At 49.3% G+C, this 23,755-nt stretch overlaps 3 protein-coding genes across 8 annotated transcripts in view; 2 read left to right on the top strand and 1 right to left on the bottom strand.

Moving 5' to 3' along the window:
* The window catches only part of PFAS (phosphoribosylformylglycinamidine synthase), a 29,054-nt gene extending 21,130 nt beyond the window's left edge, over window positions 1-7,924 (top strand). For both annotated transcript variants that reach the window (XM_004604840.2, XM_055133219.1), the window contains 2 exons: window positions 1,688-2,011; window positions 2,090-7,924. In XM_004604840.2, coding sequence (XP_004604897.2) covers window positions 1,688-2,011; window positions 2,090-2,400 — 635 coding nt within the window. In that variant the 3' untranslated portion in view covers window positions 2,401-7,924. The remainder of the gene's footprint in view (window positions 1-1,687; window positions 2,012-2,089) is intronic.
* A 4,328-nt stretch (window positions 7,925-12,252) lies between these two features.
* On the top strand, window positions 12,253-13,874 carry RANGRF (RAN guanine nucleotide release factor). 4 transcript variants are annotated; one of them, XM_055133535.1, is made up of 6 exons: window positions 12,253-12,332; window positions 12,431-12,511; window positions 12,586-12,702; window positions 12,870-13,026; window positions 13,307-13,392; window positions 13,606-13,874. In XM_055133535.1, the coding sequence occupies exons 2-6, from the start codon at window positions 12,435-12,437 to the stop codon at window positions 13,727-13,729; spliced, it is 561 nt and encodes a 186-aa protein (XP_054989510.1). In that variant the 5' UTR covers window positions 12,253-12,332; window positions 12,431-12,434; the 3' UTR covers window positions 13,730-13,874. The 4 variants fall into 4 exon arrangements, with proteins under 4 accessions (XP_054989510.1, XP_054989511.1, XP_004604895.1 ...); XM_055133536.1 differs by lacking the exon at window positions 12,253-12,332 and having other exon boundaries at window positions 12,339-12,511; window positions 13,618-13,874; XM_004604838.2 differs by lacking the exon at window positions 12,253-12,332 and having other exon boundaries at window positions 12,339-12,511.
* Window positions 13,875-14,266: 392 nt separating this feature from the next.
* SLC25A35 (solute carrier family 25 member 35) lies at window positions 14,267-18,795 on the bottom strand. 2 transcript variants are annotated; one of them, XM_004604839.2, is made up of 6 exons: window positions 17,881-18,795; window positions 17,050-17,445; window positions 15,855-15,920; window positions 15,284-15,436; window positions 14,629-14,763; window positions 14,267-14,447 (listed from the first exon to the last, which is right to left on the bottom strand). In XM_004604839.2, the coding sequence occupies exons 2-6, from the start codon at window positions 17,422-17,424 to the stop codon at window positions 14,274-14,276; spliced, it is 903 nt and encodes a 300-aa protein (XP_004604896.1). In that variant the 5' UTR covers window positions 17,425-17,445; window positions 17,881-18,795; the 3' UTR covers window positions 14,267-14,273. The 2 variants fall into 2 exon arrangements, with proteins under 2 accessions (XP_004604896.1, XP_054989509.1); XM_055133534.1 differs by lacking the exon at window positions 15,284-15,436 and having other exon boundaries at window positions 17,050-18,795.
* Window positions 18,796-23,755: the final 4,960 nt, after the last annotated feature.

Below are 23,755 nucleotides of genomic sequence, written 5' to 3'. Positions count from 1 at the left end.
GACAGTGAATTGGCCCAGGGAGAGGAAGCACCTTCACTGGGGCCAGATACCAATATGTTTGCAGGGAAATTCAGTGAGGCAGGGCAGGCAGTGCTGCGCTGACCTGGTGGGTACCTGCCCTGTCTTATGGGTCACTTGTTCCTCAGGGGGACATGGTAGTGGCAGGTATCAAACCAGTGTCAGCTATATGCAGGGCAAGTGCCTTACCTCTATATTATCTCAGCCTAGTTTTTGTTTTGTTTTGGGACCATGGACTGGAACGATAGCACAGTAGGTAGGACGTTTGCCTTGCACGCAGCTGACCCGAATTCGATTCTTCTGCCCCTCTCGGAGAGCCCGGCAAGCTACCAAGAGTATCTCACCCACACGGCAGAGCCTGGAAAGCTATCCGTGGAGTATTCGAAATGTCAAAAACAGTAACAACAAGTCTCACAATGGAGACGTTACTGGTGCCCGCTCGAGCAAATTGATGAGCAACGGGATGACAGTGATACAGTGGGGCCATACCCAACAGTGCTCAGGGCTTACTCCTGGCTATTCGCTCAGGGATCACCCTGGCGAGTTCAAGGGACTGTATGGGATGCAGGGGACCACACTGGGATCAGCCATGTGCAAGGCAAGCCTTACCCACTGTACTACCTCTCTGGCTTGGTTTTTAAAAAAAATCTTTTCCTTACCTCTGTTATAGTTTCCTTACCTCTGTTATATGCTGTTTGTGTTCCCCTAGACCATACAGCAGGTTGTGGTGCTTACACATTATGTTGAGGTGCTTTAGTTATGGTTCTTGCCCATTTGCTGCTTGCTGGGTGTCATAGTCTTTTTTTTTTTTTTTGGTGGGAAACACCCAGTAGTGCCTGGGGATTACTCCTGGCTCTGTATTCAGCGATTGTTCCTGGCAAAGCTCAGGGATCCATATGGGGTGCTGGGATCAAACCTGGTTTTGCACATGCAAGGTGAGCTGCATTCTTAGTTGAGATGCAGGTGTATCTGTCGTGTCACTGGGGCTTGCCGTGGAGTTCACATATGTGCTCACTAGAGGTTGCACACATTTTTAATTATAATGCTCACTTGGGGGCAGGTGAAGCTTCCTACACATACCTGGTTGTGTGTGTCTGTGAACCTCAGCCAACAGCTGCCAGGATTGTGCTTGAAGCATATGGCAACACCAGGATTTAAACCTGTGACCAAACACTTGCAAGGCAGGCCTTCTAAGCCCCTGCACTGTTTCTCTGGGTCCTGAATAAAGGAAATTTGCAACTATTTTGTTGGAAAAGAAAAAAACACTCTGGGCAGGGCTGGAGCGATAGCACAGCAGGTAGGGCGTTTGTTTGCCTTGCACTCAGCTGACCCAGGTTCGATTCCCAGCATCCCATATGGTCCCCGAGCACTGCCAGGAGTAATTCCTGAGTGCAGAGCCAGGAGTAACCCCTGAGCATCGCTGGGTGTGACCCAAAAAGGAAAAACCAACTTATTGGCTATCTCTGACCAAGCAATGGGCAACATGTGATTTAAACAGATTTCTTCCCTCTCGTTTGCCCTGAGCTGAGGGGTATGTGTGGTGGTAGGGGCGTGGGGTGGGGAGGGGAGGGGGTTTCTCTGGGATAGTGTTAACATTATATACTGGAACTACACGGCAGCTGAGCCCCTTCAGTTCAAGTTTCCTCTCAGCTTTGTTGTTTCCTCCTAGGGTGGGCAGCTGCTGTGATCTTTCATCCAAAAGCCGGGGCTGAGTTGAGGCGCTTCCGGAAACGGCCAGACACCTTCAGCCTGGGTGTGTGTAATGGCTGTCAGCTGCTGGCATTGCTGGGCTGGGTGGGAGGAGAGCCCCATGACGAGACAGGGGATGTGGACCACAGCTCCTGGCCAGCCCAGCCTGGCCTCCTGCTGCGCCACAACCTCTCTGGGCGTTTCGAGTCCCGCTGGGCTAGTGTGCGTGTGGGACCTGGCCCGGCCCTGATGCTTCGAGGAATGGAGGGCGCTGTGCTGCCTGTGTGGAGTGCACACGGGGAAGGTCAGGAGGGACCTGCTGGGGGGTGGGGGTGGGGAGAGAGCAGGAAGAACTCTGCTAACTGCCCTTCTTCCTTCCTAGGTTACATGGCTTTCTCCTCTCCAGAACTCCAAGCCCAGATTGAAGCCAAAGGCTTAGCTCCACTGCACTGGGCAGATGATGCTGGGAACCCCACAGAACAATACCCCCTGAATCCCAATGGATCTCCAGGGGGTGTGGCTGGCGTCTGCTCCGCTGACGGCCGCCACCTGGCTCTCATGCCGCACCCTGAGCGGGCTGTGAGGCCTTGGCAGTGGGCCTGGAGGCCGCCCCCGTTCGACACTCTGACCACCTCTCCCTGGCTCCAACTCTTCATCAATGCCCGAAAGTGGACCCAGGAGGGAGGTTGCTGAGAAGACCAGGGAGACTCGCCTCATTTGTGCCTGGGAAGGCTGCTGCCCGCTTTTGGCATCTCCAGAAGCACCATATTTTATTTCCGAATGTGTCTTGGACAGATAAGGATGATAATGCCCTCCCCAACAACAACAAAATCTAGTTCTTTCCATCTACTGACTTTTTCCTTACACCAAGAGGTCTACTTTCAGTTCTGCTCTGACAATTTTTGTCCTAAGAAGCCTTTGAATAGGATCAGAAGGTAGCATTTAGTGAGAATCTAGATTGGGCCAGAGCAGTAGTACAGAGGGTAGGGCTCTTACCTTGTACTTGGTCAAACTGGGTTCAATTTCTCGCATCCCATATAGTCCCCTAAGCTCCACCAGGAGTGACCCTGAACGCAGTGGGAATCCAGACTGCCTGGGAAAATGGAGTTCCCATTACCCACTTCACTCAGCATATGGCCTTGTGATGTTCATCAGTGTTCAAGGGTCTTTTTTCCCCCCATCCTCAATATATTTAGACAAAACTGCTAGTCATGGGGCCAGAGACATAGTACAGTGGGTAGAGTGCTCCTTGCATGTAGCTGACCTGTTTGATCCCCAGCATCCCATATAGTCCCCTGAGCCCTACCAGGAGTGATCCTTGAGCTCAGAGCCATAAGTAAACCCTAGGCACTGCTGGGTGTGAGCCGCACCCCACACCCATACACAAAAAGTATGCTAGTCAGAACCTTGACCTTTTCATCTTATCTGAAAAATAGCAGAAGCTTTCTGGACCCCTCTTTTTTCTTTTCTTTCTTTCTTTTTTTTTTTTTTTTTTTGGTGTCGGGCCACACACATCTGGAGGTACTGGGGGCTTACTCTTGCTCTGTGCTTAAGGGTCACTTCAGGCAGAGCTTGGGGAACCATATGTGGTACCAGGAACTGAGTCCGGATTAGCTGCATGAAAGGCAGGGCCCTACCCGCGGTACTATTGCCTCAGCCATGAGCTCTTTGAAAAGGCAATGCAGATTATACAGGGGTAAGGCTTCCATGCTGCCTATGTCCTCCACCTTTGATTTTCAGTATTACACCACCAGGGGGCTCTCTAGAGCAGAGCCAGGAATAGCAGGAATAGCCCTGTGCATCCCTGGGTATGACCCACAACCCACAAAAATAATTTAAGTGTTGGGCTGGAGAGACTGTATAGCAGATAAGGCACTTGCCTTGTTATGTGCCTGACCTGGTTTCGAGCCTCATCATCCTGAATGTTCCCCCAGAGCACCGAGAGGAGTAATTCCAGAGCATTGCTGGGTATGGCCCCTAAACAAAAAGAATTTCAGGAGGAGGTGAATAGTACAGTAACTTTTAGAGATTATGAAAACTTTTTTATAGATTTTCTTCTAGACTTACCCACATGGGGCTTTCTATGTACATAAGCTTTCTCGGAGCCAGAGAGATGATAGCTCATAAGGAACTTGACATGCATGTGTCTGATTGGGTTCAATCCCCAGCACCCCTTATGGCCCCCTGAGCACAAAATCAGGAGTAAATCCTGAGCATAGCTGAGTGTAGCCCAGAAACAGAAAGAAAAAGCCCTTACATGTAGCTTACTTGGGTTTGATCCCTAGCACTCCATATGGTCCCCTGAGCACCACAAGGAATGATCCCTGAGCATTGCTAAGTGTGTCCAAAAACCAAAATACTAGCCATGTGTTTAATCCTGATGCTGCCCAGGCATTAAGAGTCATATAGGCTGGAGGAACAGCAGGTGGTTCCAGAAAGCACTAAGTGTGAAACAGTCACAATCTATGGGCAGGCAAGACATTTGTCTAGAACCTCCTCCAGGGAACACCCAGAAAAACAAACAAAAACTTGTGAGTTTAACTAAGTTCAGGGCCAAGAGAGTCCAAGGGTTAAGGTGCTTGCCTGGTATACAGTTGACCATGATTCAATTCCCAGCACCATCTGAAGTTCCCTGAGTACCACCAACAGTAGCCCTAGAACACCAAATGTAACCCGAATAAAACAAACCAAAAAAATTCAGAGTCCTTTATGATGTTGAATATAGCATGAGAGCTCACAGAAAATAAAGAGGCCCAGAATTACTCAATGATGACAGGATTCCCTGAGCCTAAGGGATGGTAAGCAGTTACATACAAGGAGGAAGGGAAGATATCCTGCAAAAACACTGCAGTATTTGCAAAATCTTGGAAGTGAGCAACATTATAAGACCAAATAAGGGTGAGGGGCTGAAGTGATAGACAGTGATTAATGCACTTTCTTTGCATGCAACCAACCCAGGTTCAATACCCAGCATCCCAAATGGTTCCCCAAGTCAGCCAGGAGTGATCTCTGAGCACAGAGCCAGGAGTAAGTCCTAAGAATCACTGGATATGACCCAAAGAAACAGAAAACAAAAATAATAGGTGAGTTAGTTAACAGAACTGGAGCTAGGACAGGCACAAAGGTCCACTAGAGCTTATTTATAAAGAATCTGGAGTTTATCTGGAACATTAGAACTGGAACCAGGGTAGACATAGTAAAGGGCCTATTAGAGAACACTTTAAGGAATCAACTTTATCCTAAAAGCAAAGAGAAACCACTTCTATGAACCGTCTGTGGGAGGAACATGAGCAGATCTACGTTTTTTTTTGTTTTTGTGCCAAATGCAAAAGGTGCTTGGGAGGTCAGATGATTCTAGGATTGAGCCAGAATCTGCTGCCTGCAAGACAAGTGCCTTACCTACTGTATTGTTCCATCCTCAGGTTTATGATTTTGGAAGATCACGTGGTAAAGAGAAGGAAAATATGTTGAGAGTGCAATAAGAATCTTTGTTGTCTCCAGGCAAAAGAAAATATGCTGGCTAGGACTAGGATAGTCACGGTGGAGAGAGAAAGAAATGAAAGAATTTGAAGGCTGAGGAGTTGATTCAGAAGGCTACAGTACATCCTTTTCATGCAGGAGGCCTGGGTTTAATCCCTGGAATCATTTGGTCACCTGAGCACCACCAGGAACAAGTCTCAAGTAGTGCTGGATATAGCTCAAAATTAAAAAAAAAAGTTGGGATTTAGAGATATTTAAGGTGGCAAAATGAACAGAAACTGAGAGTCACGGGAGAAGGATGGAGAGAAGAGCCCATGATGAAGTCCAGGCTGTTGATTATACACGAGGTAGATAATTTCATTTTCCTTGATAACTGAACAGGAGATGGTGAATGTTTAGGACAATGTTGTGCTTTGCTGTATGTTGAGTTTCTGCTAGTGGTGGAGCATGCAAATAGAGGTACACAGAAGGCAGTGAAGAAATTTGGGAGGGAGGAAAATTGGGAAGATGCTGGCATGCATTCCCAAGTGTATGAATATGTGGGGCCTTGAAAACCCAACATTTAAGGGGTTGACAGAAAAGAGGAGACAGGAAGAATGGCACCACAAATCTTAGAATCTAGAGTTGAGTGGTTCTCCACTGACTTGAGTCACTGGTACTTTAGGGCCCTCTGAGAAGGTATTCAGAGCAGAAAAGAGTAGGAACAAAACTATTTCCTGCCACTGAGTCCTAGATCTGCAGACCCAAGGCAAGCTCCTCTGTCCCCCACATCCTTTCACAACAATGGGGCAGGTAGCCCTTAAAACTCCCAAACGACTTACCTGTAAATGGTGATGAGGAGATGGTCTTGGCTAAATAAAGTAGATTTGAAAAAACAAAACAACCTAAACTATATAGCAGCTTGGAGGCTGAGACCCTAGGGATCCAAGGGCAGCTTCTAGGAGGGTCCATCTAGAGTCCGGGTCAGATTTCACAAGGGCTCAGTTTTCTGCAAGGTCAGCCTAATTTCAGCCACAAATCAGGGATTCCAGGCTTCTCGAATTTCTGGTGAAATGAATATACTAGAGTTCCTGTGATTCCCTTTGGCTCAGTAATTCACCAGAACTTCTGGAACTTAGGGAAGAGCTTGTGGTTATTGTTCCATTGTCAGGATACAGAGATGCCACAAGTTTGGAAGGATTCAGAAGCTATGCTGCCATGCTCCTGGTGTAACACTGCCACAAAGAAGCACCTCTGAGTTTCAGTGTCTAGAACTTATTAGAGCCTTATATGGTTGATAGTCAAAGGCCCAACCCGCTAATCACCAGCATGGTCTCTCTGGCATGACTTACTCTGACCTGATTCTTTGCATAAACCATTATGGCACACCAGAAGTAATGAAGAGGTCCTAGCAGTCTGGGAATTTTGTTCTTTTGGCGGGGGTAGCACACGGTGATGCTCATGGTTTATTCCTGGCTTTACACTCAGAGACCACTCCTGGCAAGTTCGGGATATGGTATGGGGTGCCTGGAATTGGCCACATGCAAGGCAAGTACCCTATCTGCTGTACTATTTCTCCAACCCATCAATTGGGGATGATGATGATGATGATGATGATGATGATGATGATGATGATGATGATGATTGTTATTGCTATTGTGATAGCACAGCGGGTAGGGCGTTTGCCTTGCATGCAGCTGACCCGGTTTTGATTCCTCCATCCCTCTCAGAAAGCCCGGCAATCTACGGAGAGTATCCCGCCTGCATGGCATAAACTGGCAAGCTAGCCTTGGCGTATTCGATGTGCCAAAAATAGTAACAACAAGTCTCACAATGGAGATGTTACTGGTGCCCACTTGAGCAAATTGATGAACAGTGGATAACAGTGCTACGACAGTGCTACATTATTATTATTTTTTTGGTTTGGTTTTTGGTTTTTGCTTTTTGGGTCACACTCGGAGATGCACAGGGGTTACTCCTGGCTCATGCACTCAGGAATTACACCTGGCGGTGCTCAGGGTACCATATGGGATGCTGGGAATCGAACCCAGGTCGGCTATCACTCCAGCCCTGTTATTTTTTGGAGGGACAGCACACCTGGCAATGCTCAAGGGTTGCTTCTGGCTTTGCACTCAGGAGTTATTCCTGGTGGTATTTGGGAACCATATGGGATGCCAGGGATTAAACCCGCTTGGCTACATGCAAGGAAAGCAGCCCCTCAATTATGGATTTTGAAGGATCATTTCATTCTTAGACAATAGAGAGGGGCCAAGCCAGTTAGGGGACTATACACAGTGCTGGAAATTAAACTCTGGTCAGCTGTGTCAGAGGTAGGTGCCCTAACCGTTGTTCTATCTCTTCAGCTCAACTTCCCATGTCTTAAGCAACATTCACTCTATAAATATTCATGAAACAATGTAAATATGTGTAAGATAAATTAGTATGAGAACATGTTTATCTTGTACAAATCAGTAGGAAACAATAGATAATTGTTTCCCTGTCTTTCTGGGGATTTAGCATGATAGTAAAGTGAAGTGAGTGGGGACATCAGGACTAGAGGCTTCAGGAACCTACAGAAGGAGCCGTTATCGCAAAATTTTTCTGGAAATGTGCTGATGAGCTAGTACAGGAAAAGGAAGAAAAAAAATCGTAGGTAGAGAGCACAGCATATGAAAAGCCCACAGACAAGTATGAAGTTAATCAGGGGCTAAGGGAAAACTTCCTAGCCTTCACAAAGGGACTGGAAAAGGTCATCTTATGTGGGGTTCTGTGAATCACCCCATTCACAAAGACATACTGTCCTTCCACAAACTTTGTCTTCATACCCACTGCCTTTTCTTAAGGGGGGGGCAGAATCAGCTGTACTCTGGGATTATGTCCCCTTCCTTGATTGGGGGTTGCTGGGGGGAGAGGGGATCATGTGGTCCCAGGGATGAGTTTGGGTTTCTTTTTTGTTGGTTTTTTTTTTTTTTTGGCTTTTTGGGTCACACCTGGCGATGCGCAGGGCTTACTCCTGGCTCTGCACTCAGGAATTACCCCTGGCCGTGCTCAGGGGACCATATGGGATGCTGGGATTTGAACCCGGGTCGGCCGCGTGCAAGGCAAACGCCCTACCCACTGTGCTATCTCTCCAGCCCCAGAGTTTGGGTTTCTTGTGTACAAGCATGTCCTCCAGCTCCTTGAGACATCTTCTGGGCCCATGGTCACTATAAAGGGCCCTGGGCATTTTTTTTTCTTTTTGGATCATACCCGGTGATGCACAGGGGTTACTCCTGGCTCGTGCACTCAGGAAATACTCCTGGATACTCCTGGTGGTTCTCGAGGGACCACATGGGATGTTGGGAATCGAATCCAGGTCGGCTGCGTGCAAGGCAAATACCCTACCCGCTGTGCTATCACTCCAGCCCCAACCTGGGCATCTCTGTGAGACAGTTTGCTCATCTCTAAAGGAAGGCACTACTGTCTACGGCACTATATAACCTAGCTCCCTTATTCTCCCTGGAGACTCAAAAGGAAGCACCATGTCTCATTAGGCTGTCCCTGTAGCTGGTGCGTAAACATGACCAGGACACATACTCTTCATATTTGGGTTTCTTATTCTCCAACCTACTTGGGTGGGAAAAGATTGCATTTGTTTTTAAGAACTTTAGTTGGAAATTAACATTTCCTTTCATTGTGACTGTAAATAACAAACCTTAGAGAGAGCTCGAGAAATAGTACAGTGGGATAGGGTACTTGCCTTGCATGCAGCTAACACAGGTCCCCCAGCACCCCATTTGGTCCCCTGAGCTCTGCCAGGAGTGAGCCCTCAGAACTACCGTGTTGGCCAAAATAAAAAACAAAATATTGCTCAAGGTTTGGTGGAGATAGCTTATAGAGCCTAAACACACTGCACGTAGGAAACATGAGCTTTATCCCTGGAACCACACAATACTCTGGTATCACTGAGCCAGAAGCCCCTCAGCACTTTTAGGTGTGGTCCAAAAAGTAAACTACACCAACACCCCACACCACTCCAGTTAAATGTGGGCTGGGCTGTGGTTTCAGCAGTAGAGAACATATCTAATATATTAGAGGCCCTAGGTTTTATTCCTAGTGAACCTGAAGTATGGGCCCCCACAACAATAGTAACAAAATTCATAGAAATATATTATTATCCTAACTATTCCCAGGAAGGTTATTAGATTTTGGGTGTCAAGTTCTCTCTCTGATATGTCAAATCCTGGCATCACTGGGTACTCAAAGTGGTCAAGTGGGTTCTGGAGTATCTATCTCTCCCCAAGGCTAACAACTAAATCATCAATTGCACAATTGAATAAGGGAATGTTCCAGGGCTCCCAAATCAGTTAATAAAAGTGAATTGAGAGCCGGACACACCCTCACATTCCAGACAAAAGTGGCTCATGAGATTTGTCCCCCAGATCCTCATTGTGCTAGCCAGAGTCCCTGGACAATGGATTTCATTTGGTGCAGCCTAAAGGCCTGGAAACTGGCCAAGTAGGAGTGTTTGTCAAACAGATCCTGACAGATTGGATAGCAAGTATTGACTGGACTGGATCCCATCTCTTTGAGTATTTGTCTTGGAACCACAGGGGAAGTCAGTTATTGGGAACGCCAGAGTAAAGAGGTGAAGGGACAAAAGAAAGGGCAGCAGGGACTTTGCTGAGCTAGGGTGGTCTTCCAATGCCCTCCCAGAGGTCTGGCCCTGTGCCTCAGTCACTTCAAAGAGATCTACTGTCTCTTGGGGGCTGGAGCAATAGCACAGCAGGTAGGGCATTTGCCTTGCATGCAGCCAACCTGGGTTCAATTCCCAGCATCTCATATGGTCCCCTGAGCACCGCCAGGTATAATTACTGAGTGTGAAGCCAGGAGTAACCCCTGTGCATCCCCGGGTGTGACCCAAAAAGCAAACAAAACAAAACAAAACACACACACATGAAAAAAACAAAGAGATCTACTGTCTCCACCTGAAGAGCACACCTAGCTGAGACAAAGGTTTCAGATCTGTGGAGGCCAGATAGTACAGTAGGCAGGGTGCTTACCTCACATGCAGCCGACCCTAATTCAATCCCTGGAACCACATTTGGTTCCCTAAGCACAGATCCAGGAGCAAGCACTGAGTACAGTGAGATAAGTTCCAAAGACAAAATGAAAAACCACCAAAATCATAGGACATAACTCTTGGCATGTCAGAGACACAGAATAAGGTGCTGGACTGGGTGATAGAGGGCTTTCTGCTCATTTCCCCTGATATATAGTCTAACTTTCTCCTGATCTATGAATAGGCCCCTGAATTTTGTGCCAAGAGGCCTTCTAACTTTAGTCTTTGCAGGTCCCTTCCTGTGGGCTTCTCTACTCACTTGATTGCTCACAGAGCAGCCACCGAGAGCCAGTTTTGTTCCTAGGCAGGGTTGGAAGGTGGAGGGAGGGCTTGAGAGGAAGGAAAAGGCAAAGAGGAACAAGAGGTCTGTTATTCCCCATGTGAGAGTAACATCTTGGGGCAGATTTCATCTGATTCCCCCTACTTCTGTGACTTGGTTTTATGTTTGTTTGTTTTGGTACTCACAGATTATTCCTGGTTCTATGGTCAGGAATCACTCCTGGCAGGACTCCAGGGGAACATAGAGTATCAGGGATTGATCCCAGGTTGGCCTTGTGCAAGGAAAGTCCCTTTTCCTCTGGACTATTGCTCTGGCCACACCCTACTTCTCTGACTCTGGTGCCTATATTCAGTATGTTTCTCTCCCTCTGGAGCCTAAAACACTCCCACTCTCGAGTTTCTCATGGAGCAGACCTAGTTCTCTTAATTTGCCCAGAAACACATGTAGATTCAGCTCCATTCAATTCATACCTCCTTTAATTTTAACAATGTCTTAGAAACTAAGCTCCAAGAGAAGTGTTGCCATGAGTAGTGAGGAATCCAAGACCCCTACTTAACAGCTCTATAAAAGCCTTGTACATAGACAATTCTCCTGCTGCAGCATTCACAGTTCCCTACCATCCATTCCCTACCATACCTTATCAAACTCATAATACTCGCATTCCCCCCAACGGTTAGTACCCCAACTGCTGTACTATCTCTCTGCCCCACATTTCTAAGTCTTTGCTCCTCATCAGGAAAGACTGGAGATCCGCTGAAGAGAATACTCCTCGGATGCCCTGGTGAATTCTGCCTCAAAATATGCTCCACTCTTTCTTCTACTTCTGCTGAGGCAGAGGCTGCAACCTAAATAACTCTACATCTCCAGCCCTTCATCTAGTCTAGCAAGGTAAGAGGCCAAAAATATATGTGGATATTATTAGGAGGTATTCTACCCATGTTCCATGTGAGTTTCATATGGCTAGAACAGCCAAGGGACGAGAATCCTTTTGCTCAGTTCTTCACTGGAAAGTAGTTGATTTCTGCAACCCTGAAGTGCAGGGTGGCCCCTCCAGATATCAACACACACACACAATGTTCACACACAATGCATCAATTTAGCCTCTAAACACTCTCCCAGGTGCTGAGGATCAAGATGAATTGGAGAAATCAGCTGCAAGAATATATCTGAACTAAAATGTAAAGAACTCTACAAAGCTGTAATAGAAAAATAACAAATTCCTTAATCTGAGCTTTTGTCCAGGTGCGTGAGAGTGTGCCTCGGTAAACAGCCTTCTTCTCCAGACTCTTGCCACATCCCCAAAGCGAAGATTTGAGGGAAATCAGATACATAATCCGTGGGTTGGGTTTTGTTTTCAAAAAAGTGTGAAGAATAAATCCTAAACTGGCCTCACACCTGGTCCTTAATCCCCCTTGTAAACGATACGAAATCTGATCAGGAATGAATGGTCGGCTTGGTGTTTCATTTTCAGTGAAGAGGGCCCCCAAAGCAGCAGGGATTTAGCAACTATTCTCCCTAATTCAAGATTCTATTAAGAGTTCCGTCCCTTGGTTGAAGCACTCCTGCAGAGGGCTCAGACTAGAAGGTACGACCCCTTTAAAAGGCGGAGCCCGGTGTGTATCGGCGCGTGGCCGTGGCGCTGCCCTCGCGGCCCCGCCCCCGAGCCCTCCCAGAGTGCAGCTTCCGGGAACAGCACCGCCCCCAAGGCGCGCGCGCGGGTTGGTCGGCGCGGCCGCTGGGCGGGGCCGAGCCTTGAGGCGTCGGAAGCTGAGCCCAGAGGCCGAGGTGGCTGTCGCGAACGGCGCGGGAGGAGGGGGAGGGGATGGTGATGTCACGTGGGCCCACTGGATCTCTTAAATCTAATGTCCATACCCTCATGTCAGGCCCATGGAGTCAACGCGAGACTACCCACTGTTCGGGGGCGCCTTCTCGGCCACTCTCCCAGCGGGGGCCATTGACGTAAGGTGAGCAGCCCAGAGAGTGCCCGGGTGGGCTGCGTGGAGTCCGAGCCAATCGGCTCAACCCAGCCTCCCTCCAGCGACCTCCGACCCGTCCCGGACAACCAAGAAGTGTTCTGCCATCGCGTGACAGACCAGAGCTTGATCGTGGAACTTCTGGAGCTCCAGGCGCACGTGCAGGGCGAGGCGGCGGCGCGGTGAGGAGGGCGGCAGGGGCGGGGCTGCGGCTGGACTGTTGTTCCGGCCCGAGAACGCCAAGGGCAACAGCTGCTCCGCACCGGGAGAGGAGCTAAGCTTAGGGCTGCAGGATGTTTGTGGGAGGCTGTGAGAGCGGCCCCTTCTGACCCAACTCCCCCCACTCAAGGTACCACTTTGAGGATGTCGGAGGGGTGCAGGAGGCTAGGGTCGTCCATGTGGAGGCTGTGCAACCCCTGCTTTTAGAGAGCCTGGCCCTAAGAGGCTGCTGCCAAGAAGCCTGGGTCCTCTCAGGACAGCAGCAGGTAGCTAAAGAAAACCAGCAGGTGAGACCTGGGAACGTGAGTTGGCCTAGAGGGTTGGCAGGGGTGGCATAAGAGACCATGCATTGGGAGCTGGAGCAATAGCACAGCGGGTAGGGTAGGGCATTTGCCTTGCACGGGGATGACCCGGGTTTGATTCCCAGCATCCCATATGGTCCCCTGAGCACCGCCAGAGTTCCTGAGTGCAGAGCCAGGAGTAACCCTGGCACAGGTGTGACCCAAAAAGCAAAAAATAATAATAATTAAAAAATCATGCATTGCATCAGGACTCTGATCCCTTTAGGTAGCAAAGAACGTGACACTGCACCAGGCCTTGCTGCGGCTGCCCCAGTACCAGACTGATCTTCTGCTCACCTTCAACCAGCCCCCGTAAGGACAGAAAGTACAAGTGGCTCAGGACTGGGTTACCAGGAGAATCGGTTGGGAGGGGCACAGCAGAGATACTGGCTGATAGGGCTCTCCAGGACAACAGAAGGGACTTGGAGGGGTCCCAGATCCCTAGGTACCCTGGGAAGCAGAAGTAGAAGATTCCAATTCTGAGGCCTGGATGGTATTCTCTCTCCATCTGCCCCTTACCCCAAGCCCTGAAAATAGGTCATCTGTTGGCCCTGAAAACATGGCACCTCCGCCTTGGAGCCTGGTGGACTTTGAACAGATGGTGACCAGTCTGACCCTTCGTGACCCCAACATCTTTGGTCCCCAGTAAAGATCCTGAAACTGCGTGATGCTGCTGAAGATTTGGGGACCCCAGCCTGCAAGGGGAGCAAGGGAGTGGATATTTCCTTAATTATTTCCCTGTGCATAAAATATAAGACACATCCCTTCTGAAGAAATAAACACTTTATAAACCAATATAATCTCTATGCCTTTGAATCTAACAGGACACCCGGGTCCCCTCCAATTCCCTTTGGTCTTGGAGAGGGGGAGTGAGTTTAAAGTTGTGCCTGGGATCTGAAGGGATCCAAGGGCAGCAACAGAGAAAGGGAGGAATACACTTTGGAGTGACTGCTTCAGCCCTGAGAGAGGGGTATGAAGTGTAGAGGTGAGCAGGAAGGGAAGGTTTAAAGCAACAAGGAAGGGAGGACATCTATCCCTTGTGATTCAACCCTGAGAAAGATGGGGAAAGGGATTGGCTTTTCCCCATGGATGGATGAAAAGTCACTGGTCAGAAGTCACCAGGACATAGTAATCAAGGCAGGGGTGTACAAGGAGTGTCAATTTGGTGGTTTGAGGATTAGGGGGAATGCCTGTTATTTGGTGTATGTGTTGTAGAGGATGCGCAGCTGGTCCCAGAAGAAGAGGGAGAGGATGGTATGGGGGCCAAGGCGGAAGTAGGAAGCACCTATACCCTTGTACATGCCCAAAATGCCCTCTGTCCGAGCCGTCTGCAGCAGAACGTCCAGTATCCCTCGGTACATTAGACCCTGAGAACAGGTTGCAGGGGAGGAAGAGCACAGGGAAGGAGGTTGTCAGGTCACCAGGGGCCTTACCTCTACAGGCTGCTTTTTAAACTCTCCCACCCTGCACCCACATCTGTCTGCCTCCGCCACCACCCCTCGCCCCCTTAACACTCCCTGCCTGTCCAACCCCAGAGGATTTCCATACCTTGCCCTGGGCATCTGTGGGCTGGTTGTAGAGTCTGGTACAGGCCACATCAAAGGGAGTCATAGCCAGTACTACTGCAATTCCACTCACCATTGCAGCTAGCAGAGCTATCTTCCAGCTCTGGGGAGGGAATATCTAGGGGTGAAGGGAGGAAGAGCTTTGTCAATCATGTTATTATACTACCCTTGGGAAAAGGCAGATCCTTTTTTTTTTTCTTTTTGGTTTTTGGGTCACACCCGGCGGTGCTCAGAGGTTACTTCTGGCTCTGCACTCAGGAATTAGTCCTGGCAGTGCTCAGAGAACCGTATGCGGTGTTGGAGAACAAACCTGGGTTGGTTGTGTGCAAGGCAAACACCCAATCTGCTGTACTATTGATCCAGCCCCAGGACAGACCCCTTTCTGGGGATCGAGTAGTGAGCTGCTAATCCTGGGAGCTTCCACTCCCTCCTCCTTTGTGTTAAACAGTAAGGTACTGCTCTCAAGGAGGAAGGGAGCCCTCTGAACTCACATACACCTTCAGGAAGGAAGGAACAAGAGAACTGGCAGGGCACAGTGACCCCTAAGCCCTCCTATTTCTCTCTCATATTAAATGTCACTCTCTCCCCCTGCCCATATTCCACTCCCAGGATGGCCCCACCCCCTTCCCAGGCAGTACCTCCCACTGGGTCAGGAGGTCCTTTGTAGAAGAGAAGGTGCACAGCTGGGTGGAGGAACCGATGACCACTCGGGGCAGGCCGCCCATAGCCCCACGCCATAATCCCATCAGACCATGTTTCTGGCCAATCTCGACTAGAGCCTGAAACATGCCCTGGTGGGAGAAGACCAAGGGGGTAGAGTTCAGTCACTCCTGCAGCGGGGGCTGCCACTTCCTAACACTGTCAAGGATGGAGACTTAGCAGGTTTTAGGCAACCAGTTCATGTAGGCCGGGAGTCAGCATATAGCCCCTCAGCTCTCTATCACCCCATTGTTCTCTCCTTTGCCACCGCAGAATAGGGGCAGGATGCATGGAAGTAAGGATTTCAGTATGTCAGAAGACTGGGACAAGTAAACAGGGGCAGAAGACTAGAGGAACTGAGAACACGGTGGACTCGTAAGGGCAGAATCAATGGGGTAGGCAGAACTGAGGCTGGGCTGGAGTTGTTCCATGCAGGCAGAATTGGGGATGGTGGTGGGCAGAGAAATGGGAACAAATACAGGGATTCCAGAAGAGTGGAAAAATCCTCACCTGATGCTTATACTGGTGCCCAACAGCAATTTCAGAGGTTGCCTGTGCCTGTAGATGTGTCTTTACCTGGGGACAAGAGAATTATTATAGCCCCTCGGCCAGAGCCTCAAATTCCTGACCCCCTTGCACTTCCTCTAGGGTGTTCAGCAACAAATATCACTCTTAAGCTGATAATTACTGTTGTTTCTACTTAAGAAACTGGTCATGAGATTGTGTCCCTTGGCTCTGGTCCCAGCGGATGGATCTCCTAGCACTGCAAGACACCCCTCCCCCTCCATGATCTCCCTCCCTTGAGGGTAGGAGTGGGGGATGGAAACGTTGAAAAATGGCAATATTTCCTAAGACTGTTCATGTTAGGCAAGTTCTGAGTGTCCAGCCGCTCACGCTAGCTCTATTCCCAGGCCAGATCGTTGGCGACCACCATAACCAAACTCCCCTTCAGACTCTGGGGCAGATTGTAAAGTAAAAGGTGCTTTTTGGCTCCCAAATCCTGTGGGATGGGGGCAGATGTCCCACTGACTTTCAAGAAGCCACTGTTTCTGGATTCCATACTCAGTGAGAAACCAGATTGCCTCATATTCTAAGAAATCATAGGCTACCGACCTTTCTGGAAGAATTAAGTAGGGCCTAGTCCTAGCAATGAACAGCTTTAGCAAGCTCTCCCACCCCTTCAAACTCCAATTCCCATTTTCTAATCTCCTATAGTGTGTTCAGGAGATCTGGAGTGGGGGGTGGACGGCCTCCCAGTGATTCTTGGGCAACAGGACCAGAAGGCTCAATGTAAGGGCCTAAGGATATGGTGCTACTCTAGCCCTGCAGTGTGGGGGATTACCTGGGCCACACTGGTAATGTTTGGGGGCCCCCAGGAGGCTGTGTGGTATTGGGGATCAAACTGGGGTCAGCCTTTGGCTACATGCCATGTGCTCTTACTCCCTATACAATCTCTTTGGCCCATGACCTTGAGCTGTTCACATTTTTTCTGAGTCTCAGGCTACCAACCTTTCACCTATACCAGACAATCACAGGAGATTATAATTCTATGATTCCCAGGACTTCTGTCCCTATACTTACTGATGTGTTAATCAAATTCCTCACCCTCTCCCACACAAACAAGCTCAGTATTACGTTCAGAAGACCCAGCCCCCACCCTACATCAAGGGTCAGTCCTGAAGGCCCCAGAAAAGACCCTTCTCACCATGTAGATGGGGCTCCCCAAGTAGGCTCCCATGACCCCAGCCATGGCCCCAGCTGCTGCGCTGCGGGGAGGGCTGAGGGTGCCTTCAGCTGTGTGCAGGTAGCCCCCAGCCTCAGCCAGCCCATAGGTGCCCAGCCGAATGCCATTCATCAGGAACTGGTATAAGAGGGCAGGGGCCAGGCCCTTCTGCAGGGCAGCCAGGCCATCCACCTTGCCGATGGTGATGAAAGCATGGAAGACATTTCGGTAGTGCCGCTGGTAGGTGCCGGGAGCCTGTAGTTCTCCTTGCAACTGCATCCTGGTCTTAACCACCTCCAAGGGGTTGGTGAACAAACAGGCTCCACAGGCCGCCAGGCCGCTCATCAAGAAGTCCATGGTAGAAAGCAGCAGCAGGAACTAATGCAGAGGTAAGAAAGTCAAAAGGAGCTTCAGGGAGGGAGGGAGAAATCAGGGAAGACCTCAATTTCAGCGATTCAGGCTAAGAGAGGAAGGGTTTAGGTGTGGGGTCAAGAGAGGGTCAAGTGTGAAGAGGTCAAAGGTTAGCTGGAGTGTGGGAGTCAGAAGCTGGCCTAGGTAAGAAAGAGTTTAGGAATCTGGGGAGAAGGATCAAGTTGGTCAAGGCTGTGAGGTTAGGGAGGGGTAGAAGCCAGAAGCCGGTGAGATGCTGATGATAGGCTACGGGGCCCAGCAATAGGAGAAAGAAATGCGGAGCTGGGAAATGGGAGCCGAGAAGGAAGGCAAAAGAAAACCAGCAAGTTAAGGATTCGGGAGAAGATCCGTTGGCGTTCCCGGGGTTGCAAGAGGCTTTTGATCTGGGAAAGAAATCGGCACCCAGTCAGAGATGAACGTCCCCAGGCAGCTCCTGGAGCCCTCAGCAGCTACGGCCGAGATAGCCGGCGAAGGCGGGGCCGCCACGCTTCAGTCATTGGAGGAAGGCGCCCAATAAGGAGCCTCCGAGAACCTGGAATCGCCCAATCAGCGCCAAGCCGGGCCCTTGGCCAATGGGAGGCGTTCACGGCTCCACGGCCCCGGAATGGGCACCGAGGCCGTTTGAGTTAACTCTAGGGGCCCCGGGGCCCGGCCGGTAGCAGAATCGGGCGTAGGAGGAGTCGTCGGCGCCTCAGTCTGATTGCTGGGCGCGAAGGAGAGATGGGACCCTGGGCTCGCGAGCCCGCTCCCAGAGCCAAAGAAGCAGCTGCCATTGCTCCTTTGTACTGGGCATGTGCCCTTCTCAGTCTCTCTTCGGGGTCATTCCGGGGTGGGGTTTCCAAACCTCGGTCCGGAGCCTGAAGGTCAGGCTCCCCCGCGGGGGCGGCGAGCATCTGCGCTCATCTCCGCGGGTAGCCAGGGCACCGTGTCACAGTGCTGTGCCCCTCCGTTCCCCGCAGCCGGGCAGGGGTTTGGTGCCTCTGTCCAGCCGCCTTAGTACACAGTAGAGCCAGCAAGTGGCCGGGGAGGTCGCGGATTCGGGACTTTGTCCTGGCTAGTGAGTCTGGTAAAAGGTTGGTATGAAGGGAGGACTGAGGAAAGAGGCTGCGGGACAGGGCTTGGGGAAAGAAGGGCAGGTGACAGGCAGCTGCATGTGAGGCAGCCGCCGGGTTTAGACCAGGGTCAGCTGCCATTTGAGTTCTGGTGCAAACTCGATGTCTTAATGCTTTCCATACCGGATGACGCTGGGCAAGTTATTTAAAATCCCAGTCTCAAAAAACAAAATAGAATCTCAGCCTCCTCTGTAAAAAGAGATGAATAAATATTTCTGCACATACCTTAATGAGAGTGACTTTATTTTGCCTGTGTACTGTTAAATCATTGCGCCTTGGGTGGGAGGGCGGCAGGGGGACGGAAGGAGAGAAGATAAAGGGGGGTTCAAGAGGTGCTCTGAATCACCTCAATTTTCAACGAATGTCCCCCCAAATGCTTTCACTTGATGGATTTAACAAAGGTTCCTCATTGATTTAATCTTCGCGTTTACACCAATAGCAGGAGGGGATTTCTTAGGAATGCCAGATTTCTAATCTCAGCCTAGATCTGCATCAGAAACTCTGGAAGTGGGGCCTAATACTCTGTTTTGTTTTTACTTGGTTGTTTTTTGTTTTTGTAGGACGGACCAGCTGTGCTCAGGGGTTATTCCTGGAAGTGCTTGAGGCAGGGAGGGGGCCATAGGACCGTGTGATGCCAGGTGCCTCTCTCATGCCCAGCTGTTGAGCCCTCTCTGTGGACTAGTTGTTTGTTTGTTTGTTTCTGTTTCAGGGCCACACCTAGCTGCGCTCAGGGTTTACTCCTGGCTCTGCCACTCTGGGATTACTTCTGGCAGACTGGAGACCATATGTGGTGCCAGGGATTTAATCCTGGTTGGCCACTTGCAAGCTTGCAAGGCCCTACTTGCTGTACTAACTCTCCAGCTCTAGGGACTACTTTAATATGTCCTCTAAGATAATCTTGGGCTGGAGCAATAGCACAGAGGGTGGGCGTTTGCCTTGCAAACGAATTTGAAAAAATTGAACCGACCCTGGTTCAATTCCTTTGTCCCTCTCGGAGAGCCCGGCAAACTATCGAGAGTATCCTGCCCTCACGGCAGAGCCTGGCAAGCTACCTGTGGTGTATTCGATATGCCAAAAACTGTAACAAGTCTCACAATGAAGACGTTATTGGTGCCTGCTCAAGCAAATCAATGAACAACTGGACGGACGGGACAGACGACAGTACTATAGTGCAGATAATCTTGATGTGTGATGAAGTTTTAGAACTTCAGAATAAGAACTTTTTGTTTATTTTTTTGTTTGTTTTTGTGTCTTGGACAGCAGTACTCAGGGCTCTGTGCTCAGAGATAACTCCTGTTGGGGGTAGGGGGCGTAGCAAAGTTGAATCCTGGTTGCTGGCATGCAGGGCAAGTGCCTTAACCCCTGTGCTATCTCAGGCCCCAGACTAAGGCCTTTTATCTCTATAAAAGCCCCCAGAAACAGACAACCTTAAGAGTGTTATGTAGGGATTGGAGAGATAGTGCAGTGGGTAAGGTACTTGTCTTGCACACAGCTATCCTGGGTTCAACCCCCAGCACCCATATAGTCTCTGCCATGAATGATTCCTGAGTGCAGAACCAGGAATAACCCATGAGCATTGCCAGGTGGTGTCCCCCCCAAATGTGTTTTTAAAATAACTTTAGACTTAGGACTGGGGGATAACCTTTTGGCTAAAAATACCTGCTTTGCAAGCATTAGGTGGTGATTTTGATACTCTGGTACTATGATTATTGATTATGCACTCAGTGTCTAGTATTCCTGGTGCCACAAGAGTGTAATCTCTGGCTCTCAGCAACTGTTAACTGAAATGTTGGGGCCAGAATGATAATACAGTGGGTAGAGTGCTTGCCTTGTATGCAGCAGACTTGGGTTTGACATCCAGCATCCCATAGGATCCCCCAAGCATCACCAGGAGTGATTCCTGAGCACAGTGTTAGGAGTAACCCCTGAGCATCACTGGATGTGACCCAACAACCTCTTCCCACCCCGCCCCCCGCAAAAAAAAGAAACCAAAACCCACACTCCCCAAAAGTGAGGCCCAACCTCCCAATAACCACTGAAATTAAAAAGAATGTGCAATGGCGCCAGAGAGTCGGTATGACAGGTAAGGAACTGGCCTTGTGGAGGAGCCTTGAAAAAAAGAGTTCTTTCACTTCTGTGTTTAACCTACCTTGACCACCTTGAGAAGTGCATAGCTTGGGTCAGGACTAGTAAAATCTCTTTTTTTTTTTTTTTTTTGCTTTTTGGGTCACACCCAGTAATGCACAGGGGTCACTCCTGGCTCATGCACTCAGGAATCACCCCTGGCGGTGCTCAGGGGACCATATGGGATGCTGGGATTTGAACCCGGGTCGGCCGTGTGCAAGGCAAACACGTACCTGCTGTGCTATCTCTCCAGCCCCCATTGTTTTATTCTTGCAGTGCTGCTACCAGTGCTTCCACCACCAGTGTGTTAAGATCTCTCTCCTTTGTGGTCCCGCCAACCATCCCCTTAGCACCCTTAGTTCCCAGATCATATATCAGGGTTTGTTTCCATTGGTGATTGTAGGATAACATAGCCTCAGGTAATTTAGGTTTATTGGGTTACTCCCATCACAGTGCTCCCATTCCTCTGTATTTATTTGTAATTTCTTTCTTTAAGTTCTGTTGACTTGTAAATATTGTTTTTCTCTTTGCCTTGAGTCCTTTGCATAGTTTATTCAGAGCCATGTCCTTTTGTATGGGCACAGGAAGACTGTAGCAAATGCTATGTTTTGTAATCTGAGAGTCTTTTTTTTTTTTTGCTTTTTGGGTCACACCTGGCGATGCACAGGGGTTACTCCTGACTCTGCACTCAGGAATTACCCCTGGCCATGCTCAGGGGACCATATGGGATACTGGGATTCGATCCCGGGTCGGCCTAGTGCAAGGCAAATGCCCTACCCGCTGTTCTATAGCTCCAGCCCCCTGGGAGTCTTTTGACTCTACGTGACATTTTCCTCCTGGGCATCTGTTCTCTCAATCTAAACCTCAGTTGCCCTTACTTCCTAGCATCCCCAAAAGCAGGGTCCCGATGAGGAATGGGACGGATCCAGGGCAAGTGGTGAGTTATGTGCTACTCTGGCATCCAGATGGGCCTGCCAAAGTGCCTAATGCTTAACTATAAGTTAAGAGCTTGGTCATGGGCAAATTCTGGCATGATCCAAAAAGTAATAACTAGATTCGGACCCTGCTAGGGTTAGGAATGATTAATCTGGCCTGAGTGCTGTAGTTTGAGTCTGTGACAAAACGGTGCCAGGAGAGCTGCCCTACAAGCCTCAATGTATCTCTTACTGTGTCCATACAAAAGTAACTAGTATTAAGATGTTGATGGAGTTTTTGGACTGAGAAAAGGAGAAAAACACCTCAAGAGGTATTTTGCCTGGGGGAGACACTATTGAAGGAGGAGAATCCTGAGAGGGGGATGGAGGAGTGAGGAGCTAGGAAGGAAGAGTGCTGGGGGAGAGAGGAGAGAGGAGAAATGGGAGCTCAGAGAGACTGGAACAGGCGCGTGGAGAGAATGGAATAAACGGCAACTGATCAATCAACCGGCTTGTCCCTCCTTTCCTCCTCCATCTGGGAGGACCCCCTGAAACGGGGGGTGAGGGTGGTCGCCTGGTCGCCCCCTGGCAGAAGTTTCTACAGGTGATGGTCTAATCTCATTCTTTCTTTCTTTTCTTTTTCTTCTTTATTTGTGTGTGTGTGTGTGTGTGTGTGTGTGTGTGTGTGTGTGTGTGTATGGGCCATACTTGGCGGTGCTTAAAGCTTATTTATGCTGGGTTTAGGGGCTCTATAGGGTGCTGAGGATCAAACCTGGTCATATGCTTACAAGCCAAATACCCTATCCCCTGTACTATCCCTAATGTCCCTCTTTTTTTTTTTTTTTTTTTTCCGGTGAGGGGGTTGAGAGGTGGGAGTCACAACTGATGCTCAGGAGTTACTCCTGGCTCTGCATTCAGGAATTACTCCTGGCTGTGCTCAGAGGACCATATGGGCACAGGGGATATGGGACCAAATCCAGGTCAGCCCATGTGCAAGGTAAAAGCCCTACTTGCTGTACTCTCTGGCTCCAGCCCTATTTGACTTTTCATACTTTGCGTAAGAATGAAATCATTCAGGATTTGTCTTTTACTTTCTTTTTAAATGATTTGTTGTTTTTTGTTAAGTGGGGGACCACACCTAGTAATGCTCAGGGGTTACTCCTGGCTCTTCACTCAGGAATTAGTTCTGGCTGTGCTTGGGGAAACATATAGGAATCTAAGGATTGAACCTGGGTTGGCCACATGCAAGGCCTACTGGCTTTACCATTGATCCAGCCCAATTTTTTTTTTAAAGAAATTTTTTTGTGGGGAGGTCACACCTAGCGATACTCAGGGGTTATTCCTGGCTCTGCACTCAAGAATTACTCTTGGGGGCTGGAGCGATAGGACAGCAGACTACAGTTTTCTTTACCCATGAGGTAGTATTATCAAAGACTCCTTTGAGGTCAAGATCTTGGAAACGGGGCTGGAATGATAGTGTAGCAGGTAGGGTATTTGCCTGGTACGTGGTTACCTCGGCTTCAATCCCTGGCATCCCATATGGTCCCCAAGCAAGAGCTACTAGGAGTAATTTTTTTGTTTTGTTTTGTTTTGGGGTCACACCCGAAGATGCACAGGGGTTGCTCCTGGCTCATGCACTCAGGAATTACTCTTGGCGGTGCTTGGGGGACCATGTGGGATGCTGGGAATCGAATCCGGGTCAGCCACTTGCAAGGCAAATGCCCTGCCTGCTGTGCTATTGCTCCAGCCCCTACCAGGAGTAATTCTTCAGTGAAGATCCAGGAGTAACCCCTTAGCATCGCCGGGTGTGACCCAAAAAGCCATAAAAGATCTTGGAAAGTTCTGCCTCTGTTTTCTTCATGAATTTTATAAAGATAGGTTTGGTATTAGTCTTTAATCCATTTTGAATCAACTTTTGTATATGGTGTGAGATAGGTATCCAGTTTAATTTTTTTTACATGTTGTTCACCAGGCTCTGCTGTGCATGCGAGATACTCTTGGTAGCTTGTTGGGCTCTCCGAGAGGGGTGGAGAAATCAAACCCAGGTTGACCGTGTGCAAGGCCTTACCTGCTGTGCAGAGCCTGGCAAGCTACCGTGGCGTATTTGATATGCCAAAAACAGTAACA

The sequence above is a fragment of the Sorex araneus genome, chromosome 3 (assembly GCF_027595985.1).
Source record: "Sorex araneus isolate mSorAra2 chromosome 3, mSorAra2.pri, whole genome shotgun sequence".
NCBI classification, from domain to species: Eukaryota; Metazoa; Chordata; class Mammalia; order Eulipotyphla; family Soricidae; genus Sorex; species Sorex araneus.
The sequence above is the reverse complement of the archived record's forward strand: the minus strand, read 5'-3'. Positions and strand labels throughout refer to the sequence as shown.